Source organism: Pantherophis guttatus, chromosome 10 (assembly GCF_059756535.1).
Source record: "Pantherophis guttatus breed Tessera chromosome 10, ASM5975653v1, whole genome shotgun sequence".
NCBI lineage: Eukaryota > Metazoa > Chordata > Lepidosauria > Squamata > Colubridae > Pantherophis > Pantherophis guttatus.
The window spans coordinates 19,180,667-19,204,294 of NC_142072.1; the positions used below are offsets into that span (position 1 = coordinate 19,180,667).

Genomic DNA, 23,628 nt, shown 5'->3' on the forward strand with positions numbered 1-23,628 from the left:
CTTATCGCAAAATATTTTGATCTGGCAGACAGCTCGATGGACCAGCCGGTTTGTCCCAGTGCTGTAGTCATAAGTGTCGATCTGGAGGTTCAGTGGGACACCCTTCACGCCTTTTTGAGAGGAGAAGTCCGTGCTCAGGCAGTTCACGCCGATGAACACCTGCAAAAGCGAACGGAAAGCATTATGGGCCTAGTTCCATTGTAGAAAAAGGGTGTGTGTGTGTCACCTGAAGCTCTAGTGGTGTCCAATGGTGGGTTGGTGTTATTGCAATGGGCCAGACTAACTGCTCAGAGAAGGCACAAATTATGCAGTCGAGTTTCCCGCATTTGGGGAAATCGCAGGGGTCAGCACACCCGGAGTGCAATGGATGAGCCTCACCCTGGGAAAACCTCCTTCATGATCAAGGTTCCTTTCTCTCAGTGCTGGGCAGACAACACTATCAAGAGAGAGGTGGCTAAGAGCAAAGCAATTGGAGGCATTACATAAAGCCAGATTACAGCCGCAAAAAATCTGTAAATGGAAATGAACTTTAGGACAACAGTACCCATGTTCCTTAAGATTGTAAACATGCCTAACATTTGTAGAACTGATATGAACAGAGCTTATGTTTATACCGGGTTTTGTAGATTATTTATATCGAAGTTATGGCTCTTTTCTCAAATGAACCCAATTTATGGTGTTCAGCAGATTAACACTGATAAATTTTGGAGCTCGTTTTGTAACCAAATTAGCAACTATGGAAAATCTGTTTGATATTAAAGATTTACTCAGAGAAGCCACTCCTAAACAAGATGAAAGTCCAAATATCAATGTAACCAGCGGTGGGTTTCAACATTTCTTACTACCGGTTCAGTGGGTGTGGCTTGGTGGGCGTGGCTTGGTGGGCATGGCAGGGAAAGGACACTGTAAAGTCTCCATTCCCACCCCACTCCAGGGGAAGGTTACTGGAAAATCCCCATTTCCTCCCAATCAGATGAGACCAGGGAAGCAGTGAATAGATCGGGGCGGGGCCAGGCAAAATTTTTACTACCGGTTCTCCGAACTACTCAAAATTTCCGCTACCGGTTCTCCAGAATTGGTCAGAACCTGCTGAAACCCACCTCTGAATGTAACCCCCAAAGGGGAAAGATGATTTAAAATGGGTTATTCAAAGTGATATTTTCCAAAATCTCTACCAAACTTGTCGGTATAAAAATTGGGTGGGGCATTTTTTCCAAATTTCTTCAGGAGAGGGAGAAATTCTCCAACTATTTCTCAAGGGCTTCCATGAGACAGGACTTAGCAGGTAGTCTTGTTGGTATCTCAAGCTTACCTTTGCTTCTTCAGCGATATTCCAGACGAAGGATAAGGCATTGTAAGCGACCTCTTCAATATGCTGCACAGTATTGAAATTCTCTTTACAGTCAGCTAAAAGAGATTTTAAAAAAAAACATTTCTTTTATTTCTTTAATTAATCAGGTATAATTATTTAACTATTGCTATCTTTAAAAAAATGTGATAATTCCATATTTACTCCTCGGAACTACTCCTAAACTTTCTTCTGGATTCAGTGGTTAAGATCTAGTTTTACTTCCGCATATCTTAAGAACCATTGTTATTGAACTGATGTTGCAAGAATGGCCATAGTCTATCCCAGGTGATGAATGAAATTCTTGGCCCTCACCATCATCTCCATAAACAGCTGGAGGAGGAGAAGATCATGGAGATGAGCAATACAAATGAGCAGGAGTGTGCCTCCATCACGGTGGGAAATAATCTGCTTTCCCAGCCCCATGGACGTGAAGCAGCTCACATAAAGCCGACCAGATTAGTTGTCCCAAAAGTGCTTTTTTTCAGACTGAAGTAGCTTCTTGGATGAGAAGCAAAATGCCTTCAAGGGAAAACAAAGGCCAATTGCCTTTAGAAAAAGCACCTTTGGGAAAACCATGATCTCAATGACTGAGAATCTTCACAGATACCAGATTAGTTGTTTGCAGTGGTGAAATCCAATTTTTTTTACTACCGGTTCTGTGGGCTAGGCTCGGTGGGCGTAGTGTGGCTCGGTGGGCGTGGCTTGATGGGCGGGGCAGGGGAAGGATACTGCAAAATCCCCATTCCCTCCCCACTCCTGGAGAAAGGATACTGCAAAATCTCCATTCCCACCCCACTCTGGGGCCAGCCAGAGGTGGTATTTGCCGGTTCTCCGAACTGCTCAAAATTTCCACTACCGGTTCTCCAGAACCTGTCAGAACCTGCTGGATTTCCCCCCTGGTTGTTTGGGAGAAAGCCGTCCTATCCATTTTTTTTGTTCTGTCCTGGAGAAGAAACCCTGAAGTAGTGACACTCCATACCAACATCGATGACTCGCTGTTTCGCTGTCGGTTGGCGCGAATGCCAGTGTTTCCAGAATTTGAGCTGTTCCATTGGAATCTTCTCATTGTCGAAAACTACCATCACCACACTCTGGAAAAAGGGAAGGAAGCCCACATATAATCTGTTAATGTCTACAAAGTGTTTATTTATAAATCCATTTGCAAAACCAAAATCAACTTTGGAGTAACATTTCAGGATTGATAATGTTTAGAATTCTCTTTTTTTTTTTTAAAAAAAAATTCTTTTAATACAAACATCCCATCATTCATTAAACAGTGTGTCGTCTGGGTACAAATTTTTTGTGCCGTAACAGTTAAAGCTTTTCACCATATTCATTATTTATATCTACTATTATTTTAATACTAATGCTTAATACTTAACATATCTATTGTTGTATCATTTCTCTTCTTAACTTATTTAATTTTATTATACATTGTTTTCATATTGATTCTCTAACCATTGATAAAATAAATCCCACATATTATAGTAATCAGCTTCTTCCTTTCCTTTAATTGCAAGTGTTAATCTATTCATTTCTGCATGTTCTACTATTTTCTTAATCACATTTTCATCTGTAAGAATCTTTTCACCTTTCCAATTTTCTGCAAATACAATTCTAGCTGCAGTTATTACATGAATAATCAAATATACATTTTCTTTATTATAGTTTTCTGGTAAAATCTAAGATATTAGATTTTGGGGATTTTAAATCCCCAACAGTTTCAAATCAAATGCTTCTGCATCATCTTCTCCAACCACATATGAATTCTTGCCCAGTATTTTTTTTTTTTTTGCTTAATGACTTTAGAATTCTCCCATAGCTATTGGCTGGAATAGCTCTGAAAATGAAACCTGCAAAGGCTATTATGCTTTTGGTGGCCGCTTGGCCGCATGTCACTTACCTTCACTTTGTTTGAGGACAGGTGTAAACATTTGGCGTCTCCAACTGTCCTCAGAGTCACCGGGTAGAACTGTCCTTTGTTGAGGTACGCCATGGGTGAGTCGCCTGCCTTGATATGAATAGCTTTGGGGGATCCCAAGGTGTATTCAAAGTCACTGGAATGGCACCATTAAAGAAAGAGAAAGGGATTTTACTTGGTAAAACACAAAAGGAATCATTTCGGAGCCAACTCGCTTTTCTTCAATGTTATAGTTAACACCAATATAACGAGTCTACAAAGCTGGACAGATCCCAGTTCATGTACTAACTAGAGCCCTCTTCCACTAATCAATAGGGGAGATTTTAAAACAGCATCAATCAACAACTCATCTATCTTCAATGCTGGTTTGATGTGTTTAATGAGGTTCAAAAACATCCCTGCAATTGAATAACAGAACAGAATAACAGAGTTGAAAGGGACCGTGGAGGTCTTCTAGTCCAACCCCCTGCTCAAGCAGGAAACCCTATATCATTTTAGATAGATGGCTGTCCAGTCTCTTCTTGAAAATCTCCAGTGATGGAGCACCCACAACCTCTGGAGGCAGGACGTCCCACTGATTCATTGTTCTAACCATCAGGAAATTTCTCCTTAGTTCTAGGTTGGCTCTCTCTTTGATTAGTATCCATCCATTGCTTCTTGTTCTGCTATCAGGTGCTTTGGCGCATATTGGAGAATTGCCACAAGGGTCTCTATGCCTCTTGTCTCTCTGTTTGCTATGTAATTGCAAATTGTGAACTGCTAGTGTTTTGATGACAAAAGTCCAAGGAGAAGGGGCAACCCTGGAAATCCAATGTTCCTGTCACTGGAGTCCAGCTCACCCCTAATCTCTGCAAAGCTCTAAGGATTCCAATTGGAAAAGTGGGTTGGAGAAATTTTGGATACACAACAGCTGAGCTGAAAATAAATTAGCTCCATTGATGAATGGAGCTATCATTGTAGGTTTATGGAAATGCAGCACCGATTCAGGAGAAACTCCAACTGTTGTTAAGTTAGTCCAATTTATAGGAAAGAAGTATAATCCAGTGCAGCAGTGTAGGAAGTTCTTGTTTGTTTTTTTTAAAAAAAAGATAGCTTATTTTTTCCTCTATTGAAGATTAAATAGTTCAGGAGAAAACCTTCACACTTACGTCTTGCCATCACTGATGGAATAACCTTCTGAACACGGAGCTTCTGCCTTCAAAATATCATTGAAGATCAAGGACTGCAGAGAACAAAACCAGAACAGTTTGCTGTGATTTGATTTGATTTGAGTTTATTTTGTTTGTTTGTATGTATGTATTATGTATGTATGTATTATGTATGTATCGGGGTGAAATTCAGCAGGTTCTGACAGGTTCTGGAGAACTGGTAGTGGAAATTTTGAGTAGTTCGGAGAACCGGCAAATTCCACCTCTGGCTGGCCCCAGAGTGGGCTGGGAATGGAGATTTTGCAATATCCTTCCCCTGGAGTGGGGTGGGAATGGAGTTTTTGAAGTATCCTTCCCCTGCCACGCCCACCAAGCCACATCATGCCCACCAAGCCATGCCCACAGAACCGGTAGTAAAAAAATTTGAATTCCACCACATGTATGTATGTATGTATGTATGTATGTATGTATGTATGTATGTATTTTGAAGCCTCCCCTTGCGACTGTAAGACTTGTGGACTTCAACTCCCAGAATTCCTCAGCCAGCATGGGTAATTCTGGAGATTGAGGTCCACAAGTCTTAAAGTTTGCCTTCGATCCAAGGCAAATTGGGTAGAGAGATATCTAGCAGATTAACCTTTCCGTAGGGGAGCAAACTATCAAGAAAAAAGCACTATCTCCTTAACTGTCTCAGACAGCTGCTAAACAAGTAGGACAGCAAAGCAGACCAAGCGGGAACCTCCCTGTACTCAGAACCACACAATCAGCCCTTGAATACTAGAGTGCTATTTATTTATTTTTTTGCAATCTCCAGAACACGTTTTTAGGAACAGAGGGAGTTGAGGTGGCTATGGATTAGACCAGTGTTTGTCGAACTTGGCAACTTGAAGAGGTGTAGATGTCAACTCCCAGAATTCTCCAGCCAGCTATGCTGCCTATGGAATGATTGGAGTTGAAGTTCACACCTCTTCAAGTTGCCAAGGTTGAAAAACTCTGCATTACATGCAGAAGGAGGACATTTTTGCCAGAAAAAGACTTACCGGACCCATTCTAATCCAAAGCACATCCTAGTTAGCAACCTGCTTATGAACTTGGAACAAACACGAAAACATCCTGGGTTTAGATGGGAAGTGGTTGCGCAACCATAAGAACAGTCGATATTTCTCCCTAGATATCCCTACTACAGCTTTCCCATGTCTTGTGTAGTCTAAAGCAGTGGTGGGTTTCAAAAAATTTTATTACTGGTTCTGTGAGTGTGGCTTGGTGGGCATGGCATGGCTTGGTGGGTGTGGCTTGGTGGGCATGACAGGGGAAGGATACTGTAAAAATCTCCATTCCCACCCTACTCCAGGGGAAGGATACTGCAAAATCCCCATTTCCTCCCGATCAACTGTGACTCAGGAGGCAGGGTATAGATGGGGGCAGGACCAGTCAGAAGTTTTACTACCGGTTCTCTGAACTACTCAAAATTTCCGCTACCGGTTCTCCAGAACTGGTCAGAACCTGCTGAAACCCACCTCTGGTCTAAAGGTGTTGGAATAGAAGTTCCATCCAACCAGACCCCAAAAAGGGATTTCTGAGACCTGTTATCCAATACAACTGGAGAACCAGGTTGGGATAGTTGTGCTAAAGTTTGAAGTGGGAGAGCTTCCTTTGATCTCCAGGAACCTTCCTTCGGTTCCCAGCTACATTTGCAAAGATGTTGCTAAGATATATTTTTTTTAATTACACTTGGTCCTTCAAAGGTGGTGTCCCAATGGAAGAGCACCAAAAAGAGCTTGGTGTAGATTGTTTTGCCTTCTGAGATCTACCCAGCTTACTTTAGGTCCAGGACAAACTGGATGAAGATAAAGAGAAGAGCAAGCAAGGCAAGAGAAAGCTCACGCAGAACATTAAGCCATTAACCATGGTTTACAAACATCTCCTTTGAGAGTTCCATTCCATTTTATTTCACGGCCCATAAAGTCCATAAAGGTAGTCTATGCTTGAACCAGGATGAAAGGAAACAAATCCCATCAGGATTCTAAGTCAGTAATTACTAAAGGTGGAGCGAGCCTCTATAATTTCCTGTTTCTCAACTCTTTCACACTGGCAAACTCTTAATGGGAAAGAGTGATTTGGAAATAAGCTGTAGCCATTGAACAATATGGATAACTATAGGGAAGAAGTCTATTTAAGGAACAGCTGACATCACCATCATCTCCCCCCCCCAAACTCTGCTCCATCCTGCTGAACCTTTGTGACAGCTGACTTTGTATGAAAGGGACACTCCTTCGCACGCCTAATTACCACAATCTGTGCTACTCCCATTTATACCATGCATGTCACATCCTGCACAGAAGTGGGCAGAACCACACAGCTTGGCTCCAAGCCAGGTGGCTGACCAAGCTGAGATGGCCCTCCCTCGGAGTCACCAAACATTCTGGATTTCAAAACAAGCTGGATTTTATGCCATCTATTAATATATAGTTTCCCCAACTTTCCCAAACCTGGTGCCTTCCAGATGTGCTGGATTATAATTTGCATAACCACCAGCTGTGATGATTGGAGATGTTGGGAATTGTGCTCCAGTACATCTGGATGCCACGTGGTTAGAGAAGCCTGACTTATGGGTGTCACCTTTATACCCTGCAGACCACCATTGACTGATAACATCAAACAAAGATTTTGCATAAATTCTGACCTCCTCAGGGTCCTCTTTGAAGGTGCTATCTGGTTGCCATCTCTGTTGGGGTGGAGCCACGTGGATGGAGTCAAAGAGGGAATTAAGCGAGCCGTTGTCATACATGTCTCCTGAAGTAATCATATAATTTTCAGGATTGCTCTCTAGTTTGCTGGGACCTGGAGGCAGAGCTGGTGGCTTGTGAGGAGATGAGATGCCCTCAAAGGCTAAACCGTTCTTCTTGGGCAAGTCCAGATATTCTTGGTTCACTGAAACGTTTTCAGCCAGAAGCTTCATGAGCTGAGCAGAACCTTCAAAGGAAGAAATCTCTGGTTCGTATTCCATCCCATGGCAATGCCTAAACGAGAAAGAAGGACCAGGCAAAAGGATTTAGCAACAAAGGCCAACAGAAGGAGATTTAATATAGGAATCTACAGAGCGGGAGTTTACCAGGACTAACCATATCTCCATTTGATAACTATAATCAGAACTTGATCAAATTATTCTTTTGTTTTCATGCTGCTAAATGGAAAGCTTACATCATTTGCATTGCTACCCAACCTCTTTCCCAAAACTCTCTGCAAGGGAAGGATGGAGAACCCATGGCTTTCCAGAGACACCTCAGCTATAACTCTCGGAATCCTGAGTGGAGCTGCTACGAGTTGTAGTCCAGCAACATTTGGAAGACTGTAGGCTAGGGATCTCCAACCTTGGCAACTTTAAGACTTGTGAACTTCAACTCCCAGAATGCCTCAGCCAGCATATGAAGTTCACAAGTCTTAAAGTTGCCAAGGTTGGAGACCTTTGCTGTAGGATATTCAGAAGGTCCCTGCTTTTCCTGCTGCGGAAGATTCAAAAGATTTTGCTGTCCACCATCTTGTTAATAATAATTATTTCAGTGCCAAGCCAATTCTACCTTCTTCCACAGTTCAGTTCTTTCTCCAGCCAAACCGCTCCAGCTGCGGTTTAGTCCTCCAGCTTGACCCAGCAAATAACTCACCTCCCAACTGCTTATCTTCAATTCCCATGCAGTTGTTCAGAAGCACATTATAAAGCACAAAGCTGAAGGGCACTCAGAGTCCAAAGCGATACTTACAGCCTATTGAAACTCTCCAGGAGAAATTTTCTGGAAAGCATGGGTGCCCAGAAGGATGAAAGGATGGATATAAATTGTTTTTAAAGTGGTTGAAAAAGAAATCTTACACTCCATGCTGCTGTTCCTAGTTCTCATTGTCCTTAGCTATCTAGGGGCACCCAGTTAAAACTCTAGCCTTGGGCCAGAATAAAAAAAATAGCATTGCAAATTCATCTTTTTACTCATCAAAAGTGACACTCTAAAGTCTGCCTCTGTAATGGTGTGGGAGAATGATCTTGGGAATGTGGGGAGAAGGGATGCTGCCTAAGGGATGATCAGATAAGAGAGGCTGTAGCCTGCAGCTATATAATAGGCAGAGAAAAGAAACACAGAAAAGAACCTCGCTAATTTCTCAGGCTATAATAGTAACGTCAGGAAATTTATACTATCAGACTGCAAAATTCTGTTATCCAATCTTCCAATAAAGTGGAATTGGCTTATCGGGTTCTGCTTCCTGTTTGGTTTACCTGGAAAGGCTGAACACATACTTGTTCCTATTGTGTAAACTCATTTCAGAAGAACTAATTTATTTATTTATTTATTTATTTCGTCAGGCATGTATTTTATGACAGATACAAGTGTAAACATAATTATAAATACATGAAAAGGATACGAATAAAAGAAAACATTAGGACAGGGATGGTAGGCATGCTGGTGTGCTTATGCACGCCCCTTGCAGACCTCTTAGGAATGGGGTGAGGTCTACAGTAGACAGTCTAAGGTTAAAGTTTTGGGGATTTGGGGAAGAAACCACAGAATCAGGTAGTGCATTCCAGGTGTTGACAACTCTGTTACTGAAGTCATATTTTCTGCAGTCTAGTTTGGACCTAAAACCTCTTCTGTCTTCCCCAACCCTCATGGATCTGTCTCCGTCTCCTTTAAGGATAACTTGAGATAAGTCCTTCTAAGCCCATCACCTCTGTCCCATATCTGAGCAGAGATTGCCTCTTCTATAACTTTACAGTGGATGCCAATGGTTTCAGAATCCTCTTTCTCTATTAGGAATAGCAAATGGTGTCCCATCAGTGTTGTTGAACTACAGCATCCAAGATCTTTTGCAATTAGGCATGCATGGTAGGACTGCTGGGCATTCAAATTTAGCAGCATCTGGCAAGCCAGAGTGGTTGCTGGTATACATCTTCTGGAAGCTTAGTAAAGCTTTTCAAAACAACTTATTGGGTGCATAACCAGCAAGTTTGATCTGATCCTAATTTTTTTATTTTTTTATTAATCATATTTCTATGCCGCCCACTCTCCAAGGACTCTGGGCGGCTTACAACAATTGACAGTATACTAAATAGCATATTGCCCCCAACAATCTGGGTCCTCATTTTACCCACCTCGGAAGGATGGAAGGCTGAGTCAACCTTGAGCCGGTGAGATTTGATCCGCTGATCTGCTGAACTAGCAGTCAGCTGAAGTAGCTGCAGAACAGCATTCTAACCACTGCGCCACCTCGGCTTGCTCCCAGAGATGGGAGCAAGGTAGGAAGAAGCCTCCCTACAACCTCAGCTTTCTGCTGCATAGGACCATCATGTCGGAGGCAACCACAGACCCCAAAGGCATGTGAATAGTTTTTTTCTTCAGTTCTGTTTTGTTCACCCCCAAATCTGTCATGACTTGTAATCTAACAAGACAATGTGGAGTCCAGCCCTCCCATTGTCTTCACCTACTGACACACCTTTCAATTATTTTTTGAACTAAAGAAACAGATGTTTTGAGCGTGGATTTATGAAGTCCTCATCTGCTAGAAATTATAAGGATCCCACCCCCCATCAAGCAGTTTACAAAAAGGGGGCAGAGATTTTTCTTACCTCTTCCCTACTTCACTGCGCCCTGGTGTTCCAGATGGAAGGATTCGCTTTTCTTTTGGAACCTAGTAAGGAGGAAAAACAATGAAAAATAAACATGGTCTGCAGATCAGGATGATGTTTCCGGTTAAATCTCTATTGTCTAATCCAGGGGTGTCAAACCCAATTTCATTGAGGGCCACATCAGGGTTGCGTTCAACCTCAGAGGGCCAGGGTGGGCGTGGCCAGCTCGACATCACTCCTGTCGGGGGCACCTGTGGTGGCCCTAACGCTCTGCCAGAGAAAATGGACTCCCGAGCTCCGTTTTCAGCTGCAACGGCCTCCTGCAACCCTCTGCCATGTGGCCCTCCCAAGCTCCGTTTTCACTGGCAGAGGGTTGCAGGAGAAACCATTGGCCGAAAACGGAGCTCGGGGGCCCATTTTCATTGGCAGAAGCACCGCGTGCCGGTCCTTCGCTGTTTCCAGGACGGCTCCGCGGGGCCAGATCTAAGTACCCCACAGGCCGGATCCAGCCCTCGGGCCTTGAGTTTGACACTCCTGGTTTAATCACCATGGTTGACAAAAATGCTTTTAACCTGGTGACCAAATTAACTATATTTTCTAGTTTGCGCAACATCCTCAACTGCAAATACAAGTCAGATGGTCTGGATTTGCATAACACTCTAAGGCAGTGTTTCTCACATGATAACTTGAAGATGTGTGGATTTCAGTTCCCAGAATTCCCCAGCCAGCATTCCCCATTCCCTTGAAGTTACCAAGGTTGAGAAACGCTCTCGAGGTTGAGAAACACTGCTTTAGCATCATGTTTATTTGCAGCAATAGAAATGACTTTTGCTCATTGGGCCTTTGGGGACTTGACAGGCTTGCCGGGGCAGCCATTTTGTGAGTGCACCAGTGGTGGGTTTCAAAAATTTTTACTACCAGTTCTGTGGGTGTGGCATGGTGGGTGTGGCATGGCTTGGTGGGCGTGGCTTGCTGGCCGTGGCAGGGGAAGAATACTGTAAAATCCCCATTCCCACCCCACTCCAGGGGAAGGTTACTGCAAAATCCCCATTTCCTCCCGATCAGCTGGGACTTGGGAGGCAGAGAATAGATGGGGGTGGGGCCAGTCAGAATTTTTACTACCGGTTCTCCGAACTATTCAAAATTTCCACTACCGGTTCTGTAGAACTGGTCAGAACCTGCTGAAACCCACCTCTGGAGTGCACCCACCAGATTCTCCTAACCCCTGCCTGTACCGATTGCTTTTCATACCATATAGTAGTCGTAGAGGAGACTCAGGGCTGCTACGCTGTCATCATCCCCATTTACTCTCATCATGGCCTTGGTGGCCGCTGTTAGAGGATTCTCCAGATAACTCTTCCAAGCTTCGTCTTCATTCATATAGGAGTACTTCTGCAAGCCCATCCCATCGTTTTTCAGAAGACGCACAGACATGAAGCTGAATGGGAATACAAAGAGGCACGTTGTATTTGTGACATTTCTTTGCAACCATCGGTTTTAGCAAAATACGTAGAAAATTACAGCACTCATATCAATTCAATGCACCCTCTCTAATATGAGCAGCATTATTTGTCCGGTTGTGCTTTCATATTTTCCTTGCATGCTGTCTTGTTCAGTTGTTTCGTTTTACATGTTTGTCTTCATCGGACAACGAAAAATAGATTTTATCTTCTAAATTAGACTGATTCAGTTGGATTAACAAGGGCGTAATGAATCTAGCTCTAATTTGAAGCTCTAAGTGAAATGTTAGTACCACTTTAATAATGCCTATAATATTCCACACTTGGAATATAGCATCCAGTTTTGTTCTCCACAATATATAAAAAAAGATGCTGAGACTCTAGAAAGAGTGCAGAGAAGAGCAACAAAGATGATTAGGGGACTGGAGGCTACAACATATGAGGAACAGTTGCAGGAATCGGGTATGTCTAGTTTGGTGAAAAGAAGGGTGACATGCTAGCAGGGTTCCAATATCTAAGGGGCTGCCATAAAGAAGAGGGGGTCAGCTTAATCTCCGAAGCACCTGAGTAAGAAGCAATGAATGAAAAGTAATCAAGGACAGATCCAAGCTAGATTTAAGGAGAAATTTCCTGATAACAAAAACAATTAGTCAGTGGAACAGCTCGCCTGAAGAAGTTGTGGTGCTCCATCACTTTAAAAAGAGATTGGACAGCTGTCTGTCTGAAATGGTATAGGATCTCCTGCTTGAACAAAGGGTTGGATTAAAAGATCTCCAAGATCCCTCCCAACTCTGTTATTCTGTTAAATTTCTGATGAAGTTTGCAATATAATATGTAATAATGGGTCAAATCTCGCACCAAGAGTCACATCAGCCTCTAGGATGTTTCCAAGGGGAAGCTGAACCAGAGACATGATTTTGGGTGGCTCTTTACATGAAAGTCCTTAGGATCTTGTGGTGAGATACCAAGAGCTGAATAGGTGAATAAAATGAGTAACCCTATTCTCAATCTGTTCTCATCCCTTTCTTTGCTTGCCCGTTCCTGCACTTTCTCACAGTCATAGATTATGCAATTTGTTGTGTTTTTATTGTTTTATCTTGTAATGGTGAGGTGCCCTAGGAGTTCTAGATGGGTGGGATTTTATGATTGGTTAAAAACAAACAAGCTATTAGCGAAAGTTAAGATTTCGTCCTGAAAGACAGTCTGGATCCCAAATTGGGTGGCTGTGGCTCCCTTTTGGAAAAGCGTCTTTACTGAAGTAGTGGTAAATCTGTTTAGCAACAATGACAAACCGAAGACATTTCTGTCATGTCTTTCAGTAAAAGAACTTTCAAAGATGTGTAGGCTAAAGCAAACTACTACAACAAAAGAAGTAATTAACGACTCCACCAGCAGCCAGAGGAGACAAACAATAAAATTTATCTGCCCCAAATCCACACAAGAGTCCACAATTAAAGTAGTACTCAAGGGTTATTCACAACCTTACAGAATAAAGCTGGGCTTTGCAAGAGAGTTGGAAAAAATAAATAAAGCTAGTATAAAATACAAGCCATTCTTGAAGAATAAAACATTATAGATAAGGCGCCAAACTTAAGAAGGCTCTGTCTCTGTTAAGCCCAATTCTCTAATGACAATTAAAATAGTAGACATGTTTTTATATACTGCATAATGTTTTAGAAAGGGACACGGTGGCTCAGTGGCTAAGATGCTGAGCTTGTCGATCGAAAGGTCGGCAAGTTCAGCGGTTCGAATCCCTAGCGCCGTGTAATGGGGTGAGCTCCCGTGACTTGTCCCAGCTTCTGCCAACCTAGCCGTTTGAAAGCACGTAAGAAATGCAAGTAGAAAAATAGGGACCACCTTTGGTGGGAAGGTAACAGCGTTCCGTGTGCCTTTGGCGTTTAGTCATGCCGGCCACATGACCATGGAGACGTCTTCGGACAGCGCTGACTCTTCGGCTTTGAATTGGAGATGAGCACCGCCCCCTAGAGTCGGGAATGACTAGCACATATGTGCGAGGGGAACCTTTACCTTTTAAATGTTTTAGATCAAAGCCAAGTTGAATTGTGCTCAGGAAGAAGTTTGACACCCTTATTGACGAAATACAAGAGGAATGTCCTTTTTTTCCTCATGTTTTCTTTCTTTTTTTAAATCATCCCATCCCCAAAAAACTCAAATCACAACCCATTTTTGGCAGCCTTAATCCGAGCACTTCCAAGGACCACAGTTTTTCAATCTTGTTCTAGAGTGGGTCTTCTTCTCCCCTGAGATGACTACTGGTTCTCATCTCACCCTTGCTGTTCAGGTGAAGCTTGCGTTTGGACACTGATACCCTCCATAAGTTCTTTAGATGTTCTCAAGATCCAACCTCCTGGGTTTTTTTTTTTTTTTTGTCTTCTCTCCTTCGGGAAGCTGCGGCTCAGTTTCTCTCTTTCACACCCTCTTTTGAGTTAATTGCATCGTAATGTGATTACATGGAGAGCAGACTATGACATTCCCATGATGCAATTATTAATCTGAACAAAGACCTGGAACAATTCCTACAAAATGTTTTGAAATGCAAAAGAGAGGGGGGAAAGGGATGTGCTCCGAATGGCCTAACACCCTTGTTTTTGCTTTGCCAAGTCTCCAGATGATTATTCAGTTTCTGGGATTTGCATTTCTCCCCAAAGGCATGGGATGATCCTGCAGCATAAAAAAAAAAGGCTAGCAGCTATGAAATACACAAAGGCTCTGAATGAGACTCCCGTCCCGTCTTCTAAAAAACCTCCAAGTGGAAGATGATTAAAATGTTCGTAGCTCTGGCACGATCCAGTACAGGTAGCTCTCAACGTACGGCCACAATTCAGCCTAAACTTTTCTGTTGTTAAGCAAGACAGCTGTTAAGTGAATTTTGCCCCATTTTTCTTGCCACAGTTATTAAGTGAATCACTTCCAGTTGTTAAATGAGTAACCCGGTGGCTGAGTGAATCTGGTTTCCCCATGGACAATCAGGTGATGGGTGGCCCCTGCAGGACTCTGCAACCGTCATAAATATGAGTCCTTTGCCAAGCGCCTGAATTTTGATCATGTGACCACGGGGATGCTAAACGGTCTTAAGTATGAAGAATGGTCATAAGACACTTTCTTCAGTGCTGCTATAACTTTGAACGGTCACTAAATGAACTGTTGTAAGTCAAGGACTACGTTACTTTATTATTTCCTTGGGTCCTTGGATGGCTAGGGGTTGTGTGCAACAGTTTTTGACTGGCTGAGCATCTCAGAAGATGAAGCAATGACTCTAATAGGTGTACCATCTCAGGTCCATGGACACTTCTTAGGCAGGGTTGTGATTCTCATTCCTTCTCTCTCTCTCTTTCTCATTCTCTCTCTCTCTCATTCCTTCTCTCTCTTTCATTCCTCTTCTCTCTCTCTCTTTTTCTCTCTCTCTCATTCCTTCTCTCTTTCTCTCTTTCTCTCTCTCTCTCATTCTCTCTCTTTCTCTCTCTCTCTCTCATTCCTTCTCTCTTTCTCTCATTCTCTCTCTCTCTCTCTCTCTCTCATTCCTTCTCTCATTCCTTCTCTCTCATTCCTTCTCTCATTCCTTCTCTCTCTCTCTTATTCCTTCTCTCTCTCTCTCATTCCAGAACGCAGCAGCGCGGGTAGTGACGGGAGCAGCGTGGCGCTCCCATGTAACACCGCTCCTGCGTGAACTGCACTGGCTCCCGGTGGTCTTCCGGGTGCGCTTCAAGGTGTTGGTTATCACCTTTAAAGCGCTCCATGGCATAGGGCCTAGCTATCTTCAAGACCGCCTACTGCCACCGACAATCTCCCATCGACCCGTGCGCTCCCACAGAGAGGGCCTCCTCGGGGTGCCATCAGCCAAACAATGCAGGCTGGTGACCCCCAGGGGGAGGGCCTTCTCTGTGGGGGCACCTACCCTCTGGAATCAGTTGCCCCCTGAGATAAGGAGAATCCATGACCTCAGTGCCTTCCGCCGTGCCCTTAAAACTTTCTTTTTTCAACAAGCCGGGCTGGCTTAATTTCTTTTTAAGGGTTTTATTAATTGTTCTGTTTTGCTTATCGTTTTTAATTAATGGGGCCAAATCTATATATATTTTTAAATGTGTTTTAATATTTGTATTTGATGTTTTTATCTGGCTGTTCACTGCCTTGAGTCCTCAGGGAGAAGTGCGGTATACAAATTCAAAAATAAAATAAAAAAAATAAAAAAAATAAATTCCTTCTCTCTCTCTCTTATTCCTTCTCTCTCTCTCTCATTCTCTCTCTCTCTTATTCCTTCTCTCTCTCATTCCTCTTCTTTCTCTCTCTTTCTCTCTCTCTCATTCCTTCTCTCTTTCTCATTCCTCTTCTCTCTCTCTCTTTCTCTCTCTCTTTCTCTCTCTCACTCCTTCTCTCTCTCTCATTCTCTCTCTCTCATTCTCTCTCATTCCTTCTCTCTCTCATTCCTTCTCTCATTCCTTCTCTCTCTCTCTCATTCCTTCTCTCTCTCTCTCTCATTCCTTCTCTCATTCCTTCTCTCTCTCTCATTCTCTCTCTCTCATTCCTTCTCTCTCTCTCATTCTCTCTCTCTCATTCCTTCTCTCTCTCTCTCTCTCTCTCATTCTCTCTCTCTCATTCCTTCTCTCTCTCTTTTTCCTGGTTTTTTAAGGTCTCAGTATTTTCTGGCAAAACCCTCCATGTTTGCACACTTCGTTTCTCCAAATAGCCAGAATCCAGCAAGACTTTGAGCCACAGCAGTTATAAAGGGGTAGGTGGGGACCCTGGAAAAGGAGATTCCGCATGCAGCCTTGGGGCTGCAGTTTGCCCATCCCTGGATTACTGCGAACTGCTAATTAATGGGGCCACCCTTGAAGAAGGTGCAGACACACTGGCAGGTGCAGAAGATGGCAACATTCAATTTTATGTGGAACCACCCAGGATCCTCCCTTGTTCTCACTAAATTGAGCTTCATTTCTGGAGTCAGTTCAAAACTGCTGGTTTGGGGTTACAAAGGTCCATCTGGAATCTCTGAATCACAATTTACCTTCTCCAACCCAATGTTCTCCATCTATTTCAGATCATGATAGCTAGAACTGCAATACCCACACATCTGGAGGGCAACGGATAACCGAAACCTGACCTACAGAGTAGACTGATTTAATTTACTATATTATCAGATCTTCAATGGAAGCTTTTCACTGAAGTCATTCTCCATTTAATATACATTAATATTAATTAATATTAATATACAGTCCTTGGGAGATGGTTCCTGATCTTCTAAGATGTGTCCTAGACAGGACTGCCTGACCCTCACATGCATGGGAAATACTTTCCTACTTGACCCTTTAAATATTTCGAACATGATGCCCAGATGTTTTGGTCTACAATCTTTATCTTAGCATGGAAGCTAATACAATTCGTCTGAAGAACAGCGCATTGGGGAAAGTTGGTTACAAGTTCTTCATGGCAGGAAGTTGGTTTTCTTTCTTTTCTTTTCTTTCTTTCTTTCTTTCTTTCTTTCTTTCTTTCTTTCTTTCTTTCTTTCTTTCTTTCTTTCTTTCTTTCTTTCTTTCTTTCTTCCTTCCTTCCTTCCTTCCTTTCTTCTTTCCTTTCCTTTCCTTTTTTCCTTTCCTTTCTTTCTTTTTTCTTTCTTTCCTTCCTTCCTTCCTTCCTTCTTTCCTTCCTTCCTTCCTGGTCAGGCTAACATTGGCAGGAAAGAAGCTGTCATGCTAAGATTGATAATGTTATTATGACCAAGATGGGGCCATTATCAGGGAAATGTGCTTGTCCAGGAAAACAGTTGTCATGTAGCCAAAACTTATCATGTAAGAAAATAAGGGGTGTTAAGGGGGAGCAGGTTTTTACTCTGAAACTGTGTATAAACTTGTAATCATATGTATTCTTTGCTCTCGTCTGTGGCTCCCACATGAGCACAGGGGTGGCCCACTTTTGCAAAAGCTGAATAAAAGCTCTTTTTATTATTCACGGAGTCTCCTGAGTAGTTCATCTGGGAATTTTAAATCACAGACTTCCTTCCTTCCTTCCTTCCTTCCTTCCTTCCTTCCTTCCTTCCTTCCTTCCTTCCTTCCTTTCTGTTTCTTCCTGGTTCCAAGGAAGTCATGGAATTCTATTTCCCTCACCTATATGTCCATTTCTGTAGGACCCTTTTAGGACACTGCCATAGAAGACAGAAGAATAAATCCATTAGGGAATCCTTGAGGATTAACCCTTGAGGATTAATTAATGGAATCAATTAGACTGCTCTTCTTTGTACTGTTTATTGCTCTTCACTTCGATATATCTACAGTGTTTCCCCGAAAATAAGATCCTGTCTTATACTTTTTTGAACCCCGAAATAAGCACTTGGCCTTATTTTCGGGGAGGTGTTATTATTTTGGGGCGCATGGGGCAAGATGGGGCTCCTCTTGCCATCTTACCTGATTTCCAGCTCTGTGTTTAAATATTTTTGGATAGGGCTTATTTTCAGGGGGAGGCTTATTTTAGCGCATGCGCTCAAAAGCCTGACTGGCCTTATTATCAGGGGATGTCTTATTTTTGGGGAAACAGGGTAATGCTTGGAGTACTCTAAAGGTTCTTTAGTTCAAATGTCCAGATTGTGAGGGGCATTGCTTATGTTCACAAGAGTATTAGAAACATGAACTCGCAGAACTGGGAACTGTCCAATATTTTGTAGAAGTGGAAATACAAAAAGTGTATGAATAAAACCCAACAAAGATCGTGGCTTTGGGGGGGATTGGGATTAACTGAGACATAAGAATGGGGTGGGGGGAGAGGGGAAACAGAGAGAACCCTAAAGAGGAGCAGAATACTTCTTACTGCAAATTTGATTGCAGGTTCCATTTTTATTAAAAAAAAAAAGATACACAACTATTAAAGGCATAAGATTCCTGTTTCTCTTATTTTGGTTCACTCAGGGTTCATTAACTAAATCACAGCTGGACATACCTGGTAAACTTTAAACCAGGGGTCCCCAAACTTGGCAGCTTTAAGACATGTGGACTTCAATTCTGGGAGTTAAAGTCCACAAGTCTTAAAGCTGCCAAGTTTGAAGACCTCTGCTTTAAACCATGGTAAATTTACTCTAAGCCAGGGGTCTCCAAACTTTGCAACATGGCTGGCTGAGGGATTCTGGGAACTGGAGTCCATAAGGCTTAAAGTCACCAAGTTTGGAAACTCCTGCTCTAACCTGTGGTTTCATTAAGCATGGATGATTGAATCAAGCCACCATTAGATGCTTACCAGAGGGACCCCCGAAGAGGGGTCAAAAAAGTCAGATTGGCAGTCACAACTATGCAATCAAAATCCCTCTGCTTTTTATTTGGCATCAATGCACACACCAAAAATGGAATGGGGTTTGATTCCATGGTTGCAGCTGCTGTCTTGACTTGTGCCGCATTGCAATAAAACGCACCTTACAAATCAGAATAATGATGCTTGGGCAACAGGTTATGTGTCCAGCCAAACATATTACATTTCTGCCCTGCAGGATGTACAAAGCACGCCCGTTGCTTATGTCAACCAAGGCCCACGAAGAGAGCTGAGCGTTTCCTTCTCTCCTCCTTTAAAGGCCTGATCTGAACTCACACAACTACAAACTATGATTGGAACAGTGAAAGCAATGTCAGATTTGGCATAACCCCAACATTGACTGCAGGATTTCTCCACTTCGACAGCTTGAAGATGCATGGATTTAAACCCCCAGAATTCTGGAAGCTGAAATTCATAACATCTTCAAGTTGCCAAAATTGAGAAACATACATTGATCTGCACATTGATCTGCACAGGGAGTTTGTTCTTAATTCAATCACAATCTCTGGGCACAGCGCACCTCCTGCTTTGTTTGCAAGGAGAGAAAGGATTGGAGGCGGGGCCAAGAACCTCCCGGCTGCTTTGATTTTCCACAAATGGAAAAGAGGACAGACTGCAGATCAAACAGAGTCCCACTGCCAGGGGGGAGAGCGAGAAAGGCATCGTTGCCAATCCCCACCCTTGGGTGCTTTTCCAGTTAAAGAGGCCCTGTGGCTCACGGGCAAGACTTTTACTTAGATCACTCTCCACTCCGCCATCCTGGAGTCAACCAGCAGCTATTATGTGTTGCTAATAACAGTTATGTATCCAAGGTAGATACTTAGATAAGAGGTAAAGGTTCCCCTCGCAGATATGTGCCAGTCGTTCCCAACTCTAGGGGGCGGTGCTCATCTCCGTTTTAAAGCCGAAGAGCCAGCGCTGTCCAAAGACATCTCCGTGGTCATGTGGCCGGCATGACTAAACGCCAAAGTCGCACGGAATGCTGTTACCTTCCCACCAAAGGTGGTCCCTGTTTTTCTTCTTGTATTTTTTTACATGCTTTCAAACTAGGTTGGCAGAAGCTGGGACAAGTAACGGGAGCTCACCCCGTTATGCAGCACTAGGGATTCGAATTGCTGAACTGCCGACCTTTCGATCGACAAGCTCAGTGTCTTAGCCACTGAGCCACCATGTCCCTTACTTGGATAGGTCTCGCTTAACTCAGGGTGGTGAAATAGGATGGGCCCCCAACCTCCATCCAGTTCATTGTTACATAGGCTCCAAAAATTTAGATGACCACCAGATAACAAGAAAGGGATTTCCATCCACCCCTTTCTGCTCATCTGGATTTTTCCAGTCCAGATGCAGCAGTATCAATAATCAGCCTTCTCAAGATTCTAAATAAACTAAAGCCAAATTATTCCTTTGGACTCATCCCTTCCTTCCACAACATTTCATTATTTCAATGTCATCCTATCCCATCCCTAATGTTCTTTGTCCATTGGGACCAGTGGTTGAGCAAATGGGAAATCCACAATCTTGGAAAAATGCTTTGGCTTCTATGTTAAGGATCCAGATGGGCTGCCGAAGACCACAAGTATCCAGATCAACATTTTTGATAGCTCCTCTCTCTCCTACTCCCCAAACTATATCCTTCAATTCTTCCATCCATTTTCTTTTGTTCCTGAAGATATTTCATGCTATTGGAGAAGGGGTTGGCAATTTCAGGTGGAAAATAAGCCATTTAATGTTGGCTATTCTGGAATAGAGTGGCTCATCTTAGAGACTAAGAATCAAACTGCAACACTAGGAATGAAGATGTCTCAAGTTGAGTATCTTTATGTAAAGAACTGATGCTGGCTCAACCCGGGAAGAGATTCAGAGATTCATAGTCCAGGCTGGATAAGGGATAGAGGACAAGAGCCAGGCCACCTTAGTAATAATGCCAAACAAGTGTTTTAGCTTGCCAAAGCAGAAATCACCAGGGAGCATCCGGTTGACCTAAGCATCATCTTCTTCCCTAAAGCAAATGGCTTTTGAAATAGCGAGCCAGCTTGCTATTTCATTCCACTCCAGAATACACCCATGTCTGCAGTTCTGGAAGTTTTCAGAATAGTGTATTTTAGAAAACGTCTCATTTGCCAGAGTTTAGTTATTTGTTTACCCAATTGATACAGCCGCCCATCTCACCAGATGTGACTCAGGGCAGCATACAACAATCAAAGTTAACAACCGGTCAAGAAAAACAACAGCCAATCATGACAGCAACTCAATCCGCAGAAAGCATCAAGAACTTTCTTTGTAGCTGAGTCACAGGTAAGCCCTTGGTTCAAAGTAGGGCTAAAAGCCCAGGAAGCTTGTTTAAAGCCACAAAAAAACTTAGAATCTAAACGTTGTGTCCCTTTCTCTCCCACCACTCCCTGGCAAATTACACACCGAGGCTTAGCTGTGTCCGTTGCGTATTAAAATAAACTGAATTTGCTCTTTTGCCAAATGGAAGCCTTTTAAGGCTTCTAAAACTTTCAGGATGGTTCCCCAGAAGCAGCCATCAGAGGAAAGCCGGAAACACTCAACCCTCAAACTGTTTTAAGACAGGGGTCCCCAAATTTGGCAGCATCCATCTTTTGTCTTCAGAACAAATTATTAATCCCTTCCCCCTCCACAGGTAGGCCTTTAAATGTGCGTTTCAAGTTCTCTAAGTTTTAAAAGAAAATAAACTTAGCCACATAATTTTCTATTTCTGGCAATGGTTCCGAAAATTAAAACATTCAAAACGGGGCATTCCTTAGACATCTGTTTGTTGGTTTATTTCCATTTAAAAATTAGACATCTTCCTTTCCTTCCATAGGATTCCCAGAGCAATTTTCATCTGCTAGACTTCTAGGTAGTTTACCTAGATATAGCTAGGACCAGGCCTGTGAACATCATGTGACTCTAGATCAGGGGTCCCCAAACTTGGCAGCTTTAAAACTTGTGGATTTCAACTCCCAGAATTCTGGGAGTTGAAATCCACAAGTTTTAAAGCTGCCAAGTTTGGGGACCCACAGGTCTTAAAGCTGCCAAGTTTGAAGACCTCTGGTCTAAGAGGAAAAAGTTTCCAAAGTTTGATTTTTCCCTTTATCTCCCCCTCACCCATCACCGTCCCTCCCAACCAGACATGGGACTAATGCTAGTTAGTTTCACTCCCTGCATAAAAACTCTTTTAACAGGTGGGTTTTGGTGAATTTTTTTTTTTTGAGTGCGAGTTTCGTTGTCTTTAAAATTTTCTCACGCAGCCGTTCCTCCTTTTCAGTGCCGCCCCGACTGTCTCCAACGGAGCACCCCATGGAATGACTCAGGTTTCACCACTGTTGACTCTGTTTAATCCTGTTCAGACAAGAATCTTCAGCCAGACTAAATATTCACCTGACAAGCAGCAGAGAGAAAGGCAAAGGGGATTCAGAAAGCGGTTTCCCTCCTGGCCTTGGCGTGGGGCTATTCTTGTACTTTTTGACATTTATCGCTTTTAACGATCACAGGGGTCCTTTTTAAGTGGACAAAGTTAAGAGGATATACACGGAATCTGTCAAAAGTCACAGAACGAATCTGCAGAAAATCATCAAAAGATGGGAAACGAATGTATGGAAACTAATCAAGGAGAGAAGCAACCTAGAATTAAGGAGAAACTTCCTAACAGTGAGAACAATTAACCAGTGGAACAGCTTGCCACCAGAAGTTGTGGTTGCCCCATCACTGGAGGTTTTTAAGAAGAGACTGGCCAGCCACCTGTCTGAAATGGTATAGGGTCTCCTGCTTGAGCAGGGGGTTGGACTATAAGACCTCCAAGGCCCCTTCCAGCTCTATTCTGACTGAAAGTGACAAAATCCAAAATTCTTGCTTTAGGGTGGGTTCACACAGGTTGTGCTTGGTTTGATGTGAATTTAGTGTGTGCAAATCAGCCCACCGGGTTCAGTAAACAAGGGCTTTCTGGCTAAGCAAGTTGGGTGAAGCCCAGCAAACGTGGTTTGTTCAAGAAATCATAACATAGCTTAGCACCCCATGTTGTTGTTATTCACTGGATGAATCCAGGAACTGACTCAGTGGCTTACATACCCTTCTGCAAAATAAGCTCAAACACAAACTTAGAAATCAAAACAAGCAACAAAGAACTTACAATTCTATGTCAGGGACAGCAAACAACCTTAGTTGTAACAGAACGCTCTATTCCGAGAACGAAACACTTTATGATATATCTGCCCCAAGGCTTGCTGGAAAAGCCAGCGTTTAATTGTCTGCGCTATTTATAATTTCACTTCAGAATGTAGCATGTTAGTTTGACTGTTCATTCTACACTAAATGTGTATCCCAGTTTTGCTTTGTTGGCATCTCTGCTTCGGGATAGCAGCTCTGGACAATGATGATGATAACGATGATGTTTTGAGGTGCAATTCCAAAACAACTGGAGCACCACCTGAACACCATAGGCCTGTGATGGTGAACCTATGGCACAGATGCCAGAGGTGGCATGCAGAGCCCTCTCTGTGGGCATGCGCACTGTCGCCAGCTGCTCTTCTGGTTTCCAGTGTGCGCATGCGCGCCAGCCAGCTAATCTTTGCACGTGCCGGAGGCCCGGAAACCCAAAGACCACATGGCTAGTGTGCAGCTGCTTCAGGTTTCCGGGGCTCCGGCGCATGCAAAGACCAGCTGGGCGGCATGCATGCACATGCCAGAAGTCGGAAGATCAGGTGGCTGGTGCGTGCATGTGCACTGGCCAGCTGGCCTCTGAGTTTCCGGGGCTCCGGTGCGCGCACGAACACATGCACATGTGTGCGTTCCAGTTTGGGCCCTTGGTGCCAAAAAGGTTTGCCATC

The 23,628-nt window shown here is 43.2% G+C and overlaps 1 protein-coding gene and 1 non-coding gene across 2 annotated transcripts in view; both read right to left on the reverse strand.

The window, feature by feature from the left end:
- Positions 1-23,628, reverse strand: part of GRHL3 (grainyhead like transcription factor 3) — a 66,191-nt gene that overhangs the window by 28,551 nt on the left and 14,012 nt on the right. The window contains exons 2-9 of the mRNA XM_034413472.3: positions 11,283-11,469; positions 10,032-10,093; positions 7,104-7,440; positions 4,421-4,494; positions 3,255-3,408; positions 2,331-2,442; positions 1,313-1,407; positions 1-159 (exon numbers count right to left, since the gene is read on the reverse strand). Coding sequence (XP_034269363.1) covers positions 1-159; positions 1,313-1,407; positions 2,331-2,442; positions 3,255-3,408; positions 4,421-4,494; positions 7,104-7,440; positions 10,032-10,093; positions 11,283-11,469 — 1,180 coding nt within the window. The remainder of the gene's footprint in view (positions 160-1,312; positions 1,408-2,330; positions 2,443-3,254; positions 3,409-4,420; positions 4,495-7,103; positions 7,441-10,031; positions 10,094-11,282; positions 11,470-23,628) is intronic.
- LOC117663532 (U1 spliceosomal RNA) lies at positions 274-434 on the reverse strand. The gene has a single exon (XR_004590727.1). It is a non-coding gene; the product is annotated as a U1 spliceosomal RNA (small nuclear RNA).